General features: G+C 44.4%; 1 protein-coding gene across 1 annotated transcript in view; it reads left to right on the top strand.

Moving 5' to 3' along the window:
* The window catches only part of uvssa (UV-stimulated scaffold protein A), a 101,085-nt gene that overhangs the window by 64,219 nt on the left and 17,308 nt on the right, over positions 1 to 19,558 (top strand). The window contains exons 11-12 of the mRNA XM_078223186.1: positions 1,464 to 1,647; positions 11,745 to 11,856. Of these exons, the coding sequence (XP_078079312.1) occupies positions 1,464 to 1,647; positions 11,745 to 11,856 (296 nt within the window). The remainder of the gene's footprint in view (positions 1 to 1,463; positions 1,648 to 11,744; positions 11,857 to 19,558) is intronic.

Below are 19,558 nucleotides of genomic sequence, written 5' to 3'. Positions count from 1 at the left end.
AGGGCCAACTTTTTCATGCACAGTGGTGCGTATACGGAATGAGGCTGCCAGAGGCGGTAGTAGAGGTGGGTACAGTTACAAAGTTTAAAAGACTTTTTGGCAGATAGTTTGATTTGATTTATTATTGTCACGCATTAGCATACAGTAAAAAGTATTGTTTCTTGCGTGCTATAGAGATAAAGCATGCCGTTCATAGAGAAGGAAATGAGAGGATGCAGAATGTAGTGTTACAGTCATAGCTCGGGTGTAGAGAAAGATCAACTTAATGCATGGTAGGTCGATTCAAATGTCTGACAGCCGCAGGGAAGAAGCTGTTCTTGAGTCGGTTGGTCCATGACCTCAGACTTTGGTATCTTTTTCCGGATGGAGGAAGGTGAAAATATATGGATAGGAAAAGTTTTGAGGAACATGGGCCAAACGCAGGCAAATGGGACTAGTTCAGTTTCGGAAACCTGGTTGGCATAGACAAGTTGGGCCAAAGGGCCTGTTTCTGAGATTTATATCTCTACGACTTAGGGCGGCACGGTAGCACAGTGGTTAGCACTGCTGCTTCACAGCTCCAGGGTCCCGGGTTCGATTCCCGGCTCGGGTCACTGTCTGTGTGGAGTTTGCACATTCTCCTCGTGTCTGCGTGGGTTTCCTCCGGGTGCTCCGGTTTCCTCCCACAGTCCAAAGATGTGCGAGTTAGGTTGATTGGCCAGGTTAAAAAATTGCCCCTTAGAGTCCTGGGATGTGTAGGTTAGAGGGATTAGCGGGTAAAATATGTGGGGGTAGGGCCTGGGTGGGATTGTGGTCGGTGCAGACTCGATGGGCCGAATGGCCTCCTCCTGCACTGTAGGGATTCTATGATTCTATGACTCTAAAACTGAGCCTTTTTAATGGCAATATATAAGTATAGCCACCAGAGGGCATTCTACCCTTTGGTTTTGTCAGACCCAGGAAGCACTGAAACATTTACAATCATGGTTCCAGTGCTGGATCAGTGGACAACAGAGTAAATATTTGCTTAGATTTAGAATTGTATTCGGCACTTCTGATTTTTCTCACTCATAAAAATCCTGTTAGTTAAATGAAAAAAGGGTTAACATCTTGGGTGTGACATTTCGTCAGAGCTTTTACCAAATAACCTATTTATTAATGTGCCCCTATTACCTATGAAGTGCTTTTGAAGTGTAATCTGGCACATTTGCCTATGCCTGTGGCATCTGAATAGCAGAGCACTGATGGCACTGTTTGGAGGCACATTATCAGCCCTGTAACTCGCTGGCAGGAGTCCACAGCCGGCTGCTCTGACACAATGCTTTAATGTGCTAGTCGATCACCCATGCCACTGAATTGCTGCTTCCAACACTAATATTTAATGTAAAATATCGTGATATGTTTGACAAATTAATATAAGGCAGGATTGCATACTTCTAGGTGGACTTCATTTTTAATGCAGATATCTTTTTAATATGTCCTAGAATCGACACTCCACATCGATTCTGGGCATCCAACAATGAAATGAATGAGTCAGAGAATGAGGACTTGGCAGCCAAACTGCAAACCAGATACATCACCTTTGCAGGGAAGTTTGAACCCGTGAACCACAAGTGCCGAGCACCTATGCCCAATGGAGGATTTTGTGAACGCCAGGATCGGTTCAAGGTCTGTAATGAAGCCACGCATTTCAGAGCGTTGTTTCCTCATTCCTACATCAGAATGGAAATGGGATAAGCAGAGGGTCAGTGAATATCGATGGTGCCCATGTGAAAGTTTAACTGTGGGCCTGATTATCATCAAGCAAAGCCACAACACTGACACACTGAATGTAGCCTTGCGTACCAAGCTATCTCATCAATTAACTTGTTTCAAAATTAAATTGAACAATGAAGGAAAAAAAACTAAAACCCATCGCTAAGAGGCTTCAGTGCCACAGCCTGTTCTACAGCATATTCCACCCATGTCATTAACTAATGGGGAACAGGGTTAGATCTGTGTAAGGTCAAACTTGCTCAGAAGGCCAAGCACAAACCAAACAAAAATGACCACAGGCCAGATTTGAATTGCACTGCTTATTTTTGCAAACTTGACTTCATTGAGAGTCATAGAGGTTTACAGCATGGAAACAGGCCCTTCGGCCCAACTTGTCCATGCCATCCCTTTTTTTTTACCACTAAGTTAGTGGCTCCCAATTGTCCACGTTTGGCCCATATTCCTCTATACCTATCTTACCCATGTAACTGTCTAAATGCTTTTTAAAAGACAAAATTGTACCCGCCTCTACTACTCCCTCTGGCAGCTTGTTCCAGTCTTAGGTGAGTGTATTGAAGCCCAAGAACTTCTGTTATTATAAACCACAGTCTAGGCGTTTGAAAGTATCCAGGTTAAAGCTAATGAATTTAGAATGAGTGTCAGGCGATTAGCAGGGTAAATACATGGGGTTACGAGGATAGGGCCTGGGTGGGATTGTTGTCAGTACAGGCTCGATGGGCTGAATGACCACCTCCTGCACTGTAGGGATTCTATGAGAAGAAATCTTTTTATTATGGTCTCTGTGTTTTGCTATTAGCAATGAAGATGTCACCAGAGCCTTGCTAATTAAAATATATAACTTGCTGTACTTGGGACAAAACCATTAGTCTGTGCTTGAGATACTGAACAACATATCTTTGAGGGTACAAATGGCAATCATCTCTCAGTTTGCATGGCAGTGAGACCAAAGTTCTCTTTGTCTCAGAAAAATTTCAATGCATCGTTAATTGACTGAAATTGAAGGTAAACTTCAGTACTTTGAAAGCCCAGCACAGAACTGTTTATATGAGCAATCAATATATGAGGATCTTTCACCAACAAGCCATGTTAGAATCATAGAGGTTTACAGCATGGAAACAGGCCCTTCGGCCCAACTTGAAAGTTTATTTATTAGTCACAAGCAGGCTTACACTAACACTGCAATGAAGTTACTGTGAAAATCCCCTAATCGCCACACTCCGGTGCCAGTTCGGATACACTGAAGGAGAATTTAGCATGGCAAATGTACCTAACCACATCTTGCGGACTGTGGGAAGAAACCAGAGGACCTGGAGGAAACCCACGCAGACACGGGAAGAACATGCAGACTCTGAAAAGATAGTGACCCAAGCTGGGAATCGAACTGGTGCTGTGAGGCAGCAGTGGTAACCACTGTGCCCCCACCCACAAATCCGTGCCACTCTCAAATCCACGCGACCCAGTTTTTACCATTAGGCTAGTCCCAATTGTCCGCGTTTGGCCCATATCCCTCTACACCAATCTTACTTATGTAACTGCCTAAATGCTTTTTAAAAGACAAAATGGTACCCGCCTCTACTACTCCCTCTGGCAGCTTGTTCCAGACACTCACCACCCTCCGTGTGAAAAAAGTGCCCCTCTGGACCCTTTTGTATCTCTGTTGTATTAGTATTACCTTAATAGTTTAGTCACACACTGAACCCAGTATCTAACCAAAATGGGCTTAATAAAATGGGTAACTCTGCTGCAAGCTCATGACTCTGTCTACCTAGTCCTGGACTGTTGCAACAAACTCTCAAGAAGAGACTTCTCCATTTTTTGTTTCAGGGAAAAAAGTACAAAAGTCCATTTTTATCCTCTTGAGGTTACTGCTAGATCAGAATCCTAGGGGTAAGTGGAGAAAATATCATCTATTAGAAAGTGGGGTTACCTACCTTGTCACCTTTGTTCTCTGGTAAATTGAATTTTGCTTACTGGAGCAGAGTGTGTTAGACATGCGAGGCAACGGGGAGGTCACATTTACTGTGTCCTCTTTTTGGTGCTCTATTATGGAAAAGATGATAAAGTTACAGAGTTCTTACAGAACATATAAATCTATCAGGATGGCGCCAAGCTTGGAAAGCTATAGCTGTGAGGAGAGTATTGACTTACTGGGGATATTAAATACTCTTGCCTTAGAGTCAGAACCTCCAGGCTCTGGTCTTCCTTACCTAAACCTCTCTGACTCCCTACTTCTCTTTCTTCCTGTCCGATGCTCTTTAAAATCTACCTCTTTCACCAAGCTTTTGGCCACCTGCCTACATATTGCCTTTTGTGGCTTGGTGTCTAATTTTCCTTTTGTAATGCTTCTGTGAAGCATCTTCGGATGTTTTAAAAATTAAGTGGGGTACTATATGATTATAAGTTGTTTCCTTTTACGCATTCATGGGGATGTGGATGTTGCTGGCTACACCAAATTGATCAAGGGGGCAGGGAGAGGTAGAGTGTGGGGTGGCGATCCCGTCACCTTCCTGCATCCCCTGACCAAGTCTGGGGCGGAGAGGCTTGTAGGCGGCCTACCTGCCCACAGGAGTCAATTGAGGCCCTTAAGTGGCCTCTGTTGAGTGGTCTTCTGGGGGTGGGGGAATGGGAGGTATTCCCTCATTCAAAGACACAGTACATGATCAAAGAACCAACAATGGAAATTGGGGGCCTGCAGGAATCCAGTTCCCAGGCCCTTGCTGTTAGATCTCTTCCATCTTCCCTCCCACAGCCTCCCTCTAGGTGCCCCATCACTGGGAACCCAATCCCCCTCCAGCCCCCCTACCTATCTCAGGAGGATCTATAAGCTGATTCTCTGGGTTGGCCGCAGTGCAGTGCTGGCAGTGGCGTGATAGGGACAGGTACATGTCCAACAGTTGGAAGTGCAGAGACTAATCACCCTGGGGGAATTGGGAGCCCAGGGGTGAGATTTTAATTACCAATTGCAAAATTGTTACAGTGCAGGAGGAGACCATTCTGCCGATTGTGTCTATACTGGTTTTCTGAATGAACAGCTTCCATCAGCGCCATTCTCCCCCTTCTCTGGGTAATCCTGCACATTCTTTCTTTTCAGATAACAGTTGAGTTCCCTTGTGAATGCTTTGATTGAACCTGCCTCCACCGCACTCTTGAACAGTGCATTCCAGACTTTAACTATTGGCTGGTAGAAAATGTTTTTTTCCCCCAGCTTGCTATTGCTTCTTTCGTCAGTTACTTTAAATCCATGCCCTCCGCGAGGGAACATTTTCAACTGTATTTCACCAGGCTCCTGGAGATTGGGTCGGGCGGGTGAGCCGCCTAATTTCATAAGGTGGATGAATTGATAGCGCAAATAGAAATAAATGACTATGATATGATAGCTATTGCAGAGAGGTGTTTGCAAAGTGATACTCTGGAAGAAAGGAAAAGGAGGTGGGGTAGCTCTCTTCATGAAGCATAGAAGAGGCCCCCTCAATCTGATGGCCTGCATCCCAGTATCTTAAACAAGTAGCTGAATTGATGATGGATACATTGTTTGTAACCATCCAAAATTCCTTCTATTCTGGAAAGGTCCCAGTGGACTGAAACACCACAAATGTGATACCTTTATTCAAGAAGAAGGGGAGACAGAAAGCAGGAAACCATAGGGCTGTTAGCCTGACATCTGTCACTGGGGAAAATGCTGGAATCCATTGTTAAATAGGTCTTAACAGGACAATTCGAAAATCATAGTACAATGAGCCAGAGTCAAATTGGTTATATGAAAGGGAATTTGTGTATGACAATTTTATTAAAGTTCTTTGAGGATGTAACAAACAGGGTGGATAAAGGGGACCAGTAGATGGAGGCCAGAAGTTTGCTGTTCCCCCCCGCCATGGGAATCGTAGTGGGCGAGGAGCGGACCATGGAAATCCTCGGGCGGGATTTTCTGGTTAGATTATCCATGATCCTATTGAATGGTGGAGCAGGTTCGATGAGCTGAATGGCCTACTCCTATTTCTAATGATCTTATCTTATTTCACTGCAGATGTCGGCCCCCACTGCCCACATAAAGTTCCACCCATTGAATGATTTTGAAGGTACATTGGATGGGCAATTGAGGGAGATAAACTTGCAGGGCTATAGGGATAGAGCAGGGAAATTGGACTGACTGCACTGCTCTACAGAGAGCCATTGGAATGGGCATCAGAAGCTGTGGACCAGTACTAGACCTTTTGAAAAATATTATTTCATAGGATGCAGGTGTCGCTGGCTGGGCCAGCATTTTTATTACCCTTGAGAAGGTGGTGGTGAGCTGCCTCCTTGAACTGCTGCAGTCCATGTGGTGTAGACACACCCAGGGTGCTGTTAGGGTGGGAGTTCAGCCACAGTGAAGGAACAGTGATATATTTCCAAGTCAGAACGGTGAGTGGCTTGGAGGGGGACTTGCAGGTGATGGGGTTCCCATACATCTGCTGCCTTTGTCCTTTCAGATGGTAGAGGTCATGGGTTTGGAAGGTGCTGCCAAAGGTGCCTTGGTGAGTTGCTACAATGCATCTTGTAGATGGTGCACACTGCTACCATTGTGCATCGGTGGTGAGTGAGGTGCCATTCAAACAGGTTGCTTTGTCCTGGTTGGCGTCGAGCTTCTTGAGTATGATGCTGCTGCTGCAGTCATCCAAGCAAGTGGAGAGTAATCTATCACATTCAGTTTTTTCTTCCTGTATTCGGCAGGGTAACTCGTTTTCCAAGAGTATAACAGTTGTGTTTGTATTTCTAGATAGTGCCTGGATGAGTGTGTTGGAATTCCATGATTTATATCAAGTATTTATGAAATACTGCAGCAGTAGATGAAGCATGCACCGCAGAAAACAGTTCTTCAAGTTGTTTTTGCTTCAGCAAGCTTGGAAAATGTTCATGAATGATGCTATGTGTTGCCAGAGGAAAGACAGAGGAAATGTATGCCCATTCGAATTAGCCTGCTTACCTTCGGGCCCCATTCCATCTCCTTTCCCTCCATGAACCATCTCCAGCCACTCCTTGTTGAAATAGGAACAAGTTCATTTCTGTTGTCGGTCCTTCAGATGAGTACACTCGTTCTACTGAGTGATTGACACTCCCAGGACCTGCAACCTATCATTCTTTTTGCTCTGGCAATTGCTGCTATACAGCAAGTGGTTCTTTTAATGTTTAGTCAGCCAGTGCGCACACAATTTTACCTGCTCTATGTTCCACAGCGAAAGGTGCATAATTATATCTCTGGCGCTGAGGGGGTTATTGTTTTACATTCCACAATAATAAATGCCTTAATGGAAATACAAATGCAGTTCATCCTGTTGCTAACTAACATAAAATCTAATTTCAGCAGAATTTTGTTCCTAGCCTTGAAAATCTCCGAGGCCAAAACACTGGTTAACACTGCCGCCTTATAGTGCCAAAGACTCGGGTTCAATTTCATCCTTGGGTGACTGTGCAAGGTTTGCATGTTCTCCCCGTGTCTGCGTGGGTTTCCTTCGGGTTCTCCGGTTTCCGCCCACAGTCCAAAGATGTGCAGGTTAGGTGGATTGGTCATGCTAAATTGTGTCTTAGGGCTCGATTTTATCATCAGTTTGCGCCCGTTTTTGGACACGGAAACTTGGTAAAGTTGGGTGAGGCGAGTAGGGCGATTTGCGCCTGGCTTTGCGCCGTTTCCCTCTTTACCAAGGCTCGAAAATGGCCGCAATTGGGACCGTGCCTGAAATGGACATGACGGCCATTTAAATGCATTTGTATGCATTTAAATTGACTTACCTTACCCACACTTCCCCCTTTACCACCACATTCACCCATCCAGAATCGGCGCAAAACAGACATGCTCCACAGAAGTCCAATTTGGGCGCTCCAGTTAGTGAGGAGGTAAGTGCCGAGCGTCCGACAGCTCTCTGCTTGAGATTGGTGGGGGGGGGGGGGGGGAAGAGAAGGTGGGTCTGCTTCCACTCTGCCTGAGATCAGTGGAGGGAAAGGGGGCTCCATTACCACTCTGCTTGAGATCAGTGGGGGAAGGGAAGGGGAGTCTACTGTCACTCTGCCTGAGATCGGTGGAGGTAAAGGGGAGTATGCTGCCATTCTGCCTAAGATTGGTGGGGGGCAGAGGCGGAGGGGCCCACGATCGGTCTGGGTGGTGGGGTGGGTGGGGGGACAAGGGGGGTCAGTAATGTTGTGGGGGTGGGGCAATGTCTGTGGGGGCCAGGGGGAGGCATTATCCAGCCCAGGAGCGAAGTGGTAAGGGAGCGGAATTCTATCATTTTTATTTTCTACACATGCGCAGTTGGAGGTGCCAATCGGAGCAGCAGGGTTTGGGACGTGTTAAGCCCCGCCCACAGGCTTCTGCGGTGTGATTCGGAATCGTTGATATTTTTGCAGGCAGCGAATGTATGGGGGCGCCTGAAAACGGGTCTAAAAGTCAGATCTGAAACACTCCCAGTTTCAAGTCCGCCCAACACTTAGAATCAAAATGGTAAAATAGGGCCCCTGGTGTCCGAAGTTGTGTAGGTTAGGGGATAAGTACATGGGGTTGTGGGGATAGGGCCTGGGTGAGATGCTCTGTCGGAGAATTGGTACCGGCTGGATGGGCCGAATGGCCTCCTTCTGCACTATAGGGATTCTATAAAAATTCCCAGCGAAGGCACTCATATAGTCAGCTCTCTTGAGTTTAGGAAATTGGCAAAATTCTATAAGTGGCAATGCAAACAATGCTTATGAGCTCATTTATTTTATGCTCACATAAATTTCCCAGATGTTAGCTTTGGACTCTTCTGATTTTTGGAAAAATTGAGATTTCACAATGTTCTTACGGACATCATTTATGACAAAGTTAACTAAATATTCTGAATGTTGTGTGGTGAGTAATTGGATTGAAATCTTTGCTATGTTTGGAGCCAGGGTCTGAGCGTATGTTGTAGGGGAAATGCTGCCACTGACTAGGAAAACAAGTGCTGTAAAAATGGGAAGTTGATCCACTGGTATGCACCATTAACTCTCACTAAGAATACGAGAGTACCTGTACCATTCAGTCCCCTTGAAACCATTTGCCATACGATCAACTTTTCAAGATATCTGAATCAGTCATTTTTCTTGTAATTTCACACTTTCTCTCTGAATTACCCAGCTTGGGTAAAATATGGGTTTCTGCTAATGAGCCTGTTCTGGTCATTGAATATTGTTGCATGCTTTCTTGGTCTGTTTACCTACTTCAGCTGTAAAATGCGCTAATTTTTTGAAATTTGTCACAGCCATTTTTAGTAATGTACTGAAAAGCTTTGTAATAGGTGTGTCCAAATTGAATATGTACTTGGCACCTGCCACTACCTTGTTTTGTACTGGGTTTTAGTTGTGTAGAAATTGCTATGTGTATTGCATATGGCCCAGTGTTGAACAGCCTTGTCTAAACAACCTTGTCAAAATTCAGCATTTTGGAGTCACGGTCTTGTGAAACATCACTATGTGGTTCACCAGCTCTCAAATAAATCTTACCTGTATTTATTTCTAGTTGCTCAATATTATCCTCCAACTGTGGTGTCTCGTGCTGGGAGTATACATTTCACGGCCAGATACTGAAGAATGTGAATGAACAGAGGGATCTACTGGTTCAAATATGCTCCCGTAGAATGTCTGAGTGCTGGGAGATAAAGCCATGACAAAGGACAAGAGATTTTGGGCTTCTATAAATGGGGGGTGTACAGTATAGTGTCAGGATATAACGCTGAATTTATGCCCAACATTGATTTGCAGTTTACATTGGTCTACAGTTCGAGTATTGTGTGGGATTTTGGGTGCCCCATCATAGAAAGGGACATTAAAGCTGTAGGCCTGGATTGCTGCTCTGAAGTCAAACGGTTGGAAAGTTTCCCAGCTCGCTATATGTGTCCCGAGGGATGGTTTGACGGATGGAGCTAGGCCCATTGCACTTGATTGCAGCTGGGAGGCAAGGTCACAGGTGCTGCTGAATATAGAGACAGGCCGATTAAAAGGTCCCTATTAGTTCACTGGGACTTTGTCCCAGTTTTCTTAAACATTAGGCCCACTCGCCTTTCACTCTCACACCCCCTCACCCCCACTTACTCCCGATGCACACAGATGCCAACCCATGCTCCCATCCAGCTCTAATTGCCCCTCATACCCTCCATACCTACTCTGTAAATTCTTAGGCCCCTTTGAGCCCCTACATCAACTTAGTGCCATCTCATGCCCCCACCACCTTTGCCCCCAATCCCAACTCACTCCGTATCCACTCGGGGGCCATTCTGAAATGAAATAAAATAAAATTCTAAATATTAATCTCAGAGTTTCACTATATAATATAAAAGAAACCTCCCCGTTTGTGAATCCCTATTCAATACATTTAAAACACTTCAAGTGCTCAATCCCTTATAAACATTTGCAATCATAACCCCACATCAAAGACAGCCACTTCTTTAATAGTCTATTTGGAGTCATACTGAGCATAAAGGAAAATGGTTGTGGTTGTTGGAGGCCTATCATCTCAGTCCCAGGGCATCATTGCAGGAGTTTTTATCAGGGTATTGTCCTATGTCCAACCATCTTCAGCTGCTTCATCAACAACCTGCCATCCATCATAGGTCAGAAGTGGTGATATTCACTGATGATTCTACTATGCTCGGCACCATTTGCAACTCCTCAGATACTGAAGCAATTTGTGTCCATGTGCAGCAGGACCTGGTTAACATTCAGGCGTCGGTTAATAAGTGACAAGTAACATTCCTTCCACATAAGTGCCGGACAACGACCATCTCCAACAAGAGAGAATCGAATCATTTTGCCCTGACATTCAATAGCATTGCTATTGCAGAATCCACCACTACCAACATTCTGCGGGTCACCATTGGCCAGAAACTGAACTGGATCAGCTATAGAAATACTGTGGCTACAGGAACAGGTCAGAGACTGGGAATTCTGTGATCAGCATGTTTCCTCCTGACTCCTCAAAGGTTGTACGCCACCTACAAGGTGCCAGCCGGGAGTATGATGATATACTCTCCACTGTCCTGAATGAATGCAGCTCCCACCAGCATCCGAGAAGCTCAAAATCATCCAGGAAAAACAGCTCGCTTAATTGGCATCCCATCCACCACCTTAAACACTCACTCCCTAAACCATCAACTCACCGTGTGCACCATCTGCAAGATGCACTGCAGTAACTCACTAAGGTTCCTTAGACAACACCTTCTAAACCCACGAACACTACCATCTAGAAGAACATGGGCAGCAGATACACCACCACCTGGACGTCCTCCTCCAAATTATTCACCATCCTGACTTGGAAATAAATCGCTGTTCTTTCACCGTCACTGGGTCAAAATCCTGGAATTCATACCCTGACTGCACTGTGGGTGTTGCTATACCATATGGACTGCAGCAGCTCAAGAAGGCAACTCACCACCTCGAGGGCAATTAGGGATGGGCAACTAATGCTGGCCTAGACAGCAAAGTCCACATCCCCTGAATGAATAAATAATAAAGAAAGCTGTCAACCAAGCTCTGAATTTACGATAGCATCCTCTTTCACCTTCCTGACACTCCCATTATGATGAAATATAGGGTGTGGAAAGTATTAAAAAATGTAATAAGAGCACTTGGGTTATGTCAACAAACAACCATTGAAACTGATAGAACAGATTGTTTTTCAATTCTGTCATGTATAGACAGGTAAAATCATGTATAGATTTTTGTTTTCATTTTTGTTTAAAAGTGCTGACAATTTAAATAACTTGACAGTTGACAGTTCTACAGACCATATCCGCTCTTCAAGAGCATTTACAAGTTCTCTGAAGATTCATAACCACCACACTGTGGCATAAAGCCATTACTGCAGCACAGACGGGGTCTGTTTGAGCTCAACACCTGAGTTCAATTGGCCCTCTGAGTGCACACATGCTCAAAGAGATTCATCGTCTTTTATCCTGTATGCAAGACAAACGCTCATGGCATTTTTTTTGTGTATGTGTGCTGTATAGTGTCCTTTCCATGGAAAGATTATCCCAAGAGATGAGCAAGGAAATCCTGTGAATCCAGAAGATCTTCAAAGACTGAAGCAAGAGGAACAGAAAAAGCAGGAAGCGGAAGCTGGTATGTCAATGGGATTTTATTGTTTTTTTTAATGTTGGTGTGTGACATACACGAGGTATAGAAATGAGTTTTAAATATATGTATATAAACCTTGAGTTATTGCACAGTGCAGGAAAGAGAATAATTGTCTCAATAGGGAAGGTGTCAGCAGCTTAAACTTTGTTACTTAAATCAGAGATTTTACAAAATGTGACAGACCAGGCCTTTTTCAAAACTCCGTCTTTAGTACTTCCCAGTTATAGTAAATCTAAATATATTGTCATTAATACCATGGAATTCCTACAGTACAGAAGGAGGCCATTAGACCCATCGAGCCTGCACTGACGACAATCCTAGATAGAATGGAAGTGGCGAGGATGTTTCCACTAGTGGGAGAGGCTAGAACTCGAGGGCACTGCCTCCTTTAAAACTGAGATGAGGAGGAAGAGGGTGGTGAATCTGTGGAACTCATTGCCACAGAGCGCTGTGGAGGCCAGATCATTGAGTGTCTTTAAGACAGAGATAGATAGGTTCTTGATCAATAAGGGGATCAAGGGTTACGGGGAAAAGGCAGGAGAATGCGAACGAGAATCATATCAGCCATGATTAAATGGAAGAGCAGACTCAATGAGCCAAATTGCTTAATTCTGCTCCTATATGTTATGGTCTAATCCCTCCCAGGCCCTATTCCCGCAACCCCACATATTTACCCTGCCAATTCCCCCGACACTAAGGGACAGTTTAGCATGGGCAATCCACCTAACCCGCACATCTTTGGACTGTGGGAGGAGACCGGAGCACCAGGAGGAAACCATGCAGACATGGGGAGAACGTGCAAACTCCACACGGACAGTTACCCAAGGCTGGAATTGAACCTGGATCCCTGGCACTGTGAGGCCGCCATGCTAACCACTGTGCCACCATGCCGCCCCATGCATCTTAATTTCACAATGGGTCTGTTGTGTAACACCTTATCATGAAGCAGTGACAAGAAACATGCCCTATATTTATTTGGGATATTTCATAAAATTAAAGTAAGATTGTGAGTGAGATTGACATGTCAGTGGGCAACACGGTGGCACAGTGATTTGCACTGCTGCCGCACAGCTCCAGAGACCCGGGTTCAATTCCGGCCTTGGGTAACTGTCTGTGTGGAGTTTGCACATTCTCCCCGTGTCTGCGTGGGTTTCCTCCGGGTGCTCAGGTTTCCTCCCACACTTCAAAGATGTGCAAGTTGGATGGATTGGCCATGCTGAATCTCCCCTTAGTGTCCAAGGTCATATGTGTAGATTATGGATTATGGGCAATTGGGAAATGGGAAATGTGTAGGGCTGTGGGGATAGGGTGAGGACCTGGATAAGATGCTCTGTCAGAGAGTCGGTGCAGACTCAATGGGCCGAATGGTCTCATCTGTACTTTTGATGTGTTATTCAGTGACCGTGCATAAATTGTATGAGATGGTGCCCCATTTCAAACACAGACTGACTGTGATGTATAAATTAACACAGAGGCAAACTAAGAGAAATGGAGGAACTAGTGAAGTGGTGAAAGGTTGGGCAGAATTTAATACCATCCCTCCCCAAGGTGATGTTAGTGGCGAGCATTTTATTGGGTGGGAGATTGGCAGGGGAGGAGCATGCGGCCTTCTCCCCTCTGCCCTGATTAAGTATGGGCTGGGAAAGCTCATGGACTGCCTTCCTGCCCCTCCGTTATTTCAGGCCTTTTGGGCCTCGTCCCGATACCAGTGCTAGGCGGGATACTCGTCTTGTGGGAAGCCTGAAAAGCAAAGCCTGTTGTGGTTGCTTTCAGGCTTCTGGTTCTGGAGAGGGACAGGGAACTTGATCGAGGGACCTGGAAGTGGCAAGGGTGGGGGGAGCAGAATTTACATCCCTGGGGTCCCTGATCGCAGGGAGGGCCTACTGTGGGCCACTGAAATACCTGAAAGGCATTTAATACGGCAGGTCTTCTCGAAAAGATGTGATTATGGGGCTCTCGCCAGCTCTTCAGCCACTAGGCGAGCCCCCCATCACCTCCATTAAATACTGCCTGTTATGTGGGCAACCATGGTAGTAAACAAGGGGCTGAAGGATGCAACAAACAGTTAAGTTTCACCTCCATTTTTGGATTGAAATCTGCAAAAAGGTCAGAAACCAGGAAAGGATTCAAACTGCTAGTCTCTATGAGACAGCGGGGCGACTTTTGTTCTGCTATCGGACTGTCATTTTCTTTGCACTTTGCCAAGCCAGAAGATGCACCTCAGAGAACCAACTAAAGACATTATTTATTGTTCAACATATGAGAATGAAACAGATTGAAAGCTGTCAAAAGTTTACAAATGTGAAATTAGTATTTTATGAAAGGAAACCTGAATGATGTCATGATGGGGTTTTTATTTGCTTTCACTGATCTGGGGATGAAATGAAGCATTAATTTACTGGGGCTGCACCTCATTCTGTCTTCTTCCCAACTATTTTCTTGAGGATTCACCCTCACGCTCCCAGTGCAAGAATGGAAATGTGATGCAGAAGGATAAGACAGTGGGTGGTATGTTCCGCCCCAACCAATGGTGTGCTCTGCAGCGGCGGAGGCAGCCCACCATTGGCCGGCTGATGTCAGTGGGGTTTCCCATTGTTCACACCCTCCGCTGCTGGGGTTACCATTGATGGGACCGGAAGATCTGCCTCTAAATGTAGGGGCCGCCTACTAGGCTTCACACCTAGCATTTAAAAGTCAACAATGGGTGCCCGGAGGCATTAAAGTAAAGTAAAAAATAAAGTTTATTTATTTGTCACAAGTAAGGCTTCAATTAACACTGCAATGAAGTTACTGTGAAAATCCCCTAGTCGCCACACTCCGGCGCCTGTTCGGGTCAATGCATCTAACCAGCACATCTTTCAGACTGTGGGAGGAAACCGGAGCACCCGGAGGAAACCCACGCAGACACAGAGAGAACGTGCAAACTCCACACAGACAGTGACCCAAGCCAGGAATCGAACCCGGATCCCTGACATTGTGAAGCAGCAATGCTTGCCACTGTGCCACCGTGCCGCCCTGCATTAATGGGGAGGAACCCATGCAAGAGGTCTTGAAGTATTCTGCAAACCCAGGAGTCAAGGTTGAACATTTTCAGTCCCTTCAGGCTGCTCTTTGTCCTGTGGCAGCAAGTCCCCAAGGCCTGTCCCATCAAATCTTCACTCATAGCGGCTCAAATCAGGAACCCATTTCCCGCATAGGACCAGGATTGTAGTTGGAATCAGGGGAAATCTCTGAGTGGGCACAAGTCTTTCCCACTGGAATTGCCCTTCTCCATCCTCTCCAATCTGTGCCAGGCTGAAAGCCTTGGTCCAGTTAGCTGGCTGATCAAATTTGAAGATGTCTATCGATTACATTGCAGAACTAGAGTTTCTTTAGCTTTTTTAAAGGAATCTCATATTTATGTTCGTCCAGAGTTTCTGAGAATAAGAGGGAAAATTTAAGGATTTAGATTGTGGAATATGTTGTTGGCTAGTTCAATGAATACTAAATCTCAATGTTAATTGCTAGGGATGCTGAAGTTTCTGTTGCTGATTGATCTATAGTATATTCATAGCATTCTGTAATGGGAAAATTAAGTCACATTTTGAATATCATCCTCTAATGAGATATTGTCACCATAGTTTCTGGGGAGATGGAGTTCCTGAAACAGCATAGTCAGAAAGAGTTGCATAATATTGGAAAGAGATTGATCTCCAATGCAGGAGATTTTGTAAATAACTTGTGTTTTTGATTGTCCAATCTTACCTTTTTTTTTACTGGAGTCAAAAATAAGATGGACACAAAAAGCTGGATTTATGCAGCATATTTATTGATTGACATCTTTCAATTGAAATGGTAAGAGTAACACTTTGAATGGGACCCTTCAGTAGAAGTTTTTAAAGTTTCAAGTACCTGCGGTTGTCTTTTAATCTGTGCTATAAATATAAAACAAATTATTGACGCAATAATACCATTGTGCCACTGAACCTGTTATCTCACCCATCCGCATTACACGCCTGCTTGCAAGTGTCTTGTAAGATATTTTATCTGGATAACATTGTCCCTTTATGTCTATCTCTTGTGCAAATGGACGTCAAGAAAAATGCTGAAACATAAATGATACTTTGTGTTCCCGCGGATCGAGATTTCAAGAAGCATCTTTTTTCTGCTGTTGTTTCCAGGTCGATGATTTTAGCTTTGATGTGCGTTTGATTTTAATGGATATTGTGTTGCACCAATCGAATCATTTCAGTTTTGTGCTATGCGCACCCAAGGTCTTGAAGCAAGGGTGCGTTTAAAACTGAGCTGACGACCATGTGTGTGTAATCTGTGGTGTTAAATGTGCTGCTCTGCCTCCTCCAGGTGGCTTTGAATCTAGAATTCACTCGGAATTCAGCAGTTTGAAGTGTTCAGTGTTCCATTTTAAAATAGATTGAATCCCAAATACTGTTTGACACAGTGAATGAACATAGACATAACAGTATTACAATCTATTTGGGAATGACAGCAGAAAATGTGCATAGAACAATGGTGCTTCCTGCAGTCTGATCCTTTCTAAATCACTTGATTCTTTGCTAGTTTGTGGTGTTTACATAAAACCTTAAGTGTAACGCAGATGCCCCACATAATGATGACTAGGGTCTTGATGCTATGAATCGATGATCAAACGCAGTGACCTACTAATCTGTAGCTTTCATCCTTCCCAATGGATCGCACATAGAAGCAAATTAAGTACCTATTTTTTGTGTCAGTACTCAAGAATATCTGGTCTTTCAGCCTTTAGTGACTTGTTAACAAACAGGTATCAGGACAACCACGGAAAGGCAGGCCGCTGGCCAGTCAGATGTGAAATAGCATCTCTTTACTAACTACAGTATTGATTTTTTTTTTTCCCCAAACTGTGTAATTTTTTTCACCATCAGTATAGTCAGCAACACTATATGAAGAGCTTTAGGGTCCATCAAGGCTCTAAAGACTGTTCTTCCTTGGCACTCTATTGATTTCTTTTCAAAGGCTTTTAAATTGGTCCTTCATTTTGTTGAAATGCTCATTTCATACTGACTGGGCCCCAGTATTTTTTGCCGTATTTATACAAGTGTCCCATTCACGGAGCTCTAAGCTGGTACCGCCTTGCCGTTATTGGAAGGTCTTGTGTCTAACTGTGCTTTATTTTGACCTTAATCATGGATTAATGGTTTCATTTTTTGACTTGTGTTACTTTATATTTAATCTCTCTCAAGATTAAATAAATCTTTTGGATCAACTTTCCTCATGAGCCTCTCTTTCTCTTCTCCCTTATCTTGCTCCAGCTCCATTTGTGGGTGATGTTTAACATTGATTTAACCCTGTGTGAATCACGCTATCATTCTGAGGGATGATTTTTAAAAGGAACAAAATCAGACTCCTCCTTTTTCCTTCAAACTCATATCTGCTATTCAGTTTTTGTGTTTATTTGATATCTAGGGTTGCAAGCACTTGTGATTTAGATTGGACAGCCTGACACTGAAATTCTTAAGGTTTTTACTTGTCTGCCGCCGTCACTTTGACGTAAGATAGGCATAACCCTCGGGGAAATAATGTATGTAGCTGGTTACATCATAGAAACCCTACAGTGCAGAAAGAGGCCATTTGGCCCATCGAGTCTGCACCGACCACAACCCCACCCAGGCCCTACCCCCATATCCCTACATATTTACCCACTAATCCCTAACCTACGCATCTCAGGACACTAAGGGGCAATTTTAGCATGGCCAATCAACCTAACCCGCATATCTTTGGACTGTGGGAGGAAACCGGAGCACCCGGAGGAAACCCACGCAGACACGAGGAGAATGTGCAAACTCCACACAGACAGTGAATCAAGCCGGGAATTGAACCCAGGTCCCTGGAGCTGTGAAGCAGCAGTGCTAACCACTATGCTACCGTGCCACATTTTATTTTTCCCTTTGGGTTCTAGCAGGAGATCTGTAGACCTCTGTGAAATTTATTTTTAAATGATTTGACTGGAATTCTCTTTTATGGTGAACCTCGACCTGAGTGGCTCACCTGATGAAGGAGCAGCGCTCTGAAAGCTTGTGATACCAAATAAACCTGTTGGACTGAACCTGGTGTTGTAAGTAATTTTGAGGCAGAGATGCTTCAGTGTGATTTGGACAGGCTGAGTGTGTGGGCATCTTTTAGAACTGAGGTGAGGAGAAATTTCTTCACTCGGAGGGTGGTGAATTTGTGGAATTCACTACCACAGAAAGTAGTTGAGGCCAAAACGAAGTCTGATTTCAAAAATAAATTAGATATAGCTCTTGGGGCTAAAGGGATCAAGGGATATGGGAGGAACGGGGAATCAGGATATTGAATTCAATGATCAACCATGATCAAAATGAATAGCGGAGCAGGCACAAAGGGCTGAACGTCCGACTCCTGCTTCTAGTTTCTATGTTGCTAATTCGACTTAAAAAGTGTTGTATTACTGTTTCCATTTCTATGTCTTGGATTTACGTCGGATATTACTCAAAATCCAGGTAACATTTTGGAGGTAATTTTTTCCTGTATGTAAACATAGAAATTAGGAGCAGGAGTAGGCCGTTTGGTCTTTTGAGCCTGCTCCGCCATTCATAATGATCATGGCTGATCCTGTATTCAACATCATACTCCTGCACTTTCCCCATATTCCTTGACGCCTTTCGAGTCTAGAAATCTATCTATTTCCTTCTTAAGTATATTCAGTGACTTGGCCTCCACAGCTTTCTATGGTAGAGAATTCCACAGGTTCATCATCCTCTGTGTGAAGAAGTTCCTTCTCATCTCAATTGGCTAACTCGTATCCTAAGGCTGTGGGCCCTTGTTCTATAGACCCCAGGCAGAGGAAACAACATCCCTGCATCCAGTCTGTCCAGCCCTGTCAGAATTTTATCCGTTTCAATTAGATTCCTCTTACATTCTTCTAAATTCCAGTGTGTACAAGCCAATCTCTCTTCACGCAACAATCCTGTCATCCCAGGTGAACCTTCGCTGCACCTTTGCTATGGCAACTATGTATCCCTTCTTGGATAAGGAGACCAAAACTGCACACAATACCCCAGGTGTGATCTCACCAAGACCCTGTAGAGCTGCAGTAAGACATCCTTGCTCCTGTACTTATGTCCTCTTACAATGGGGGCCAACACACTATTTGTCTTCCTAACTGCTTGCTGTACCTGCATTGTTGCTTTCAGTGATTGGTGTACCAAGACACTAAGGTCCCTTTGTATGTCAATATTTCCCAATCTATCACCATTTAAATAATACTCTGTCATTCTGTTTCTCTGTCCAAAGTAGATAACTTTACATATATCCACATTTTACTGCATCTGCCATGTATTTACCCACTTACCCAACTTGTCTAAATCACTTTGAATCCTCTTAACATGTTCCTCACCACTCATTCCCACCAAGTTTCATGTCGTCAGCTTTTGATTCCCTCGTCCAAATCATGGCCATATATTGTGAATAACTGGGGCCCAAGCGCCAACTGCGGGACCCCACTAGCAATTGCCTGCCACTTCGGAAAAGACCCCGTTTATTCCTACTCTCTGCTTCCTGTTTTCTATGTGGAGATGCTGGCGTTGGACTGGGGTAAACTCTTACACCTGTCTTCTAACCAGTTCTCAGTCCATGCCAATATATTACCCCCAATCCCATGCGCTTTAATTTTGCACACTAACCTCTTACA

Source organism: Mustelus asterias, chromosome 1 (genome assembly GCF_964213995.1).
Source record: "Mustelus asterias chromosome 1, sMusAst1.hap1.1, whole genome shotgun sequence".
Taxonomy (NCBI): domain Eukaryota; kingdom Metazoa; phylum Chordata; class Chondrichthyes; order Carcharhiniformes; family Triakidae; genus Mustelus; species Mustelus asterias.
Note: the sequence above shows the minus strand (reverse complement) of the source record. Positions and strands in the feature narration are given on the sequence as shown.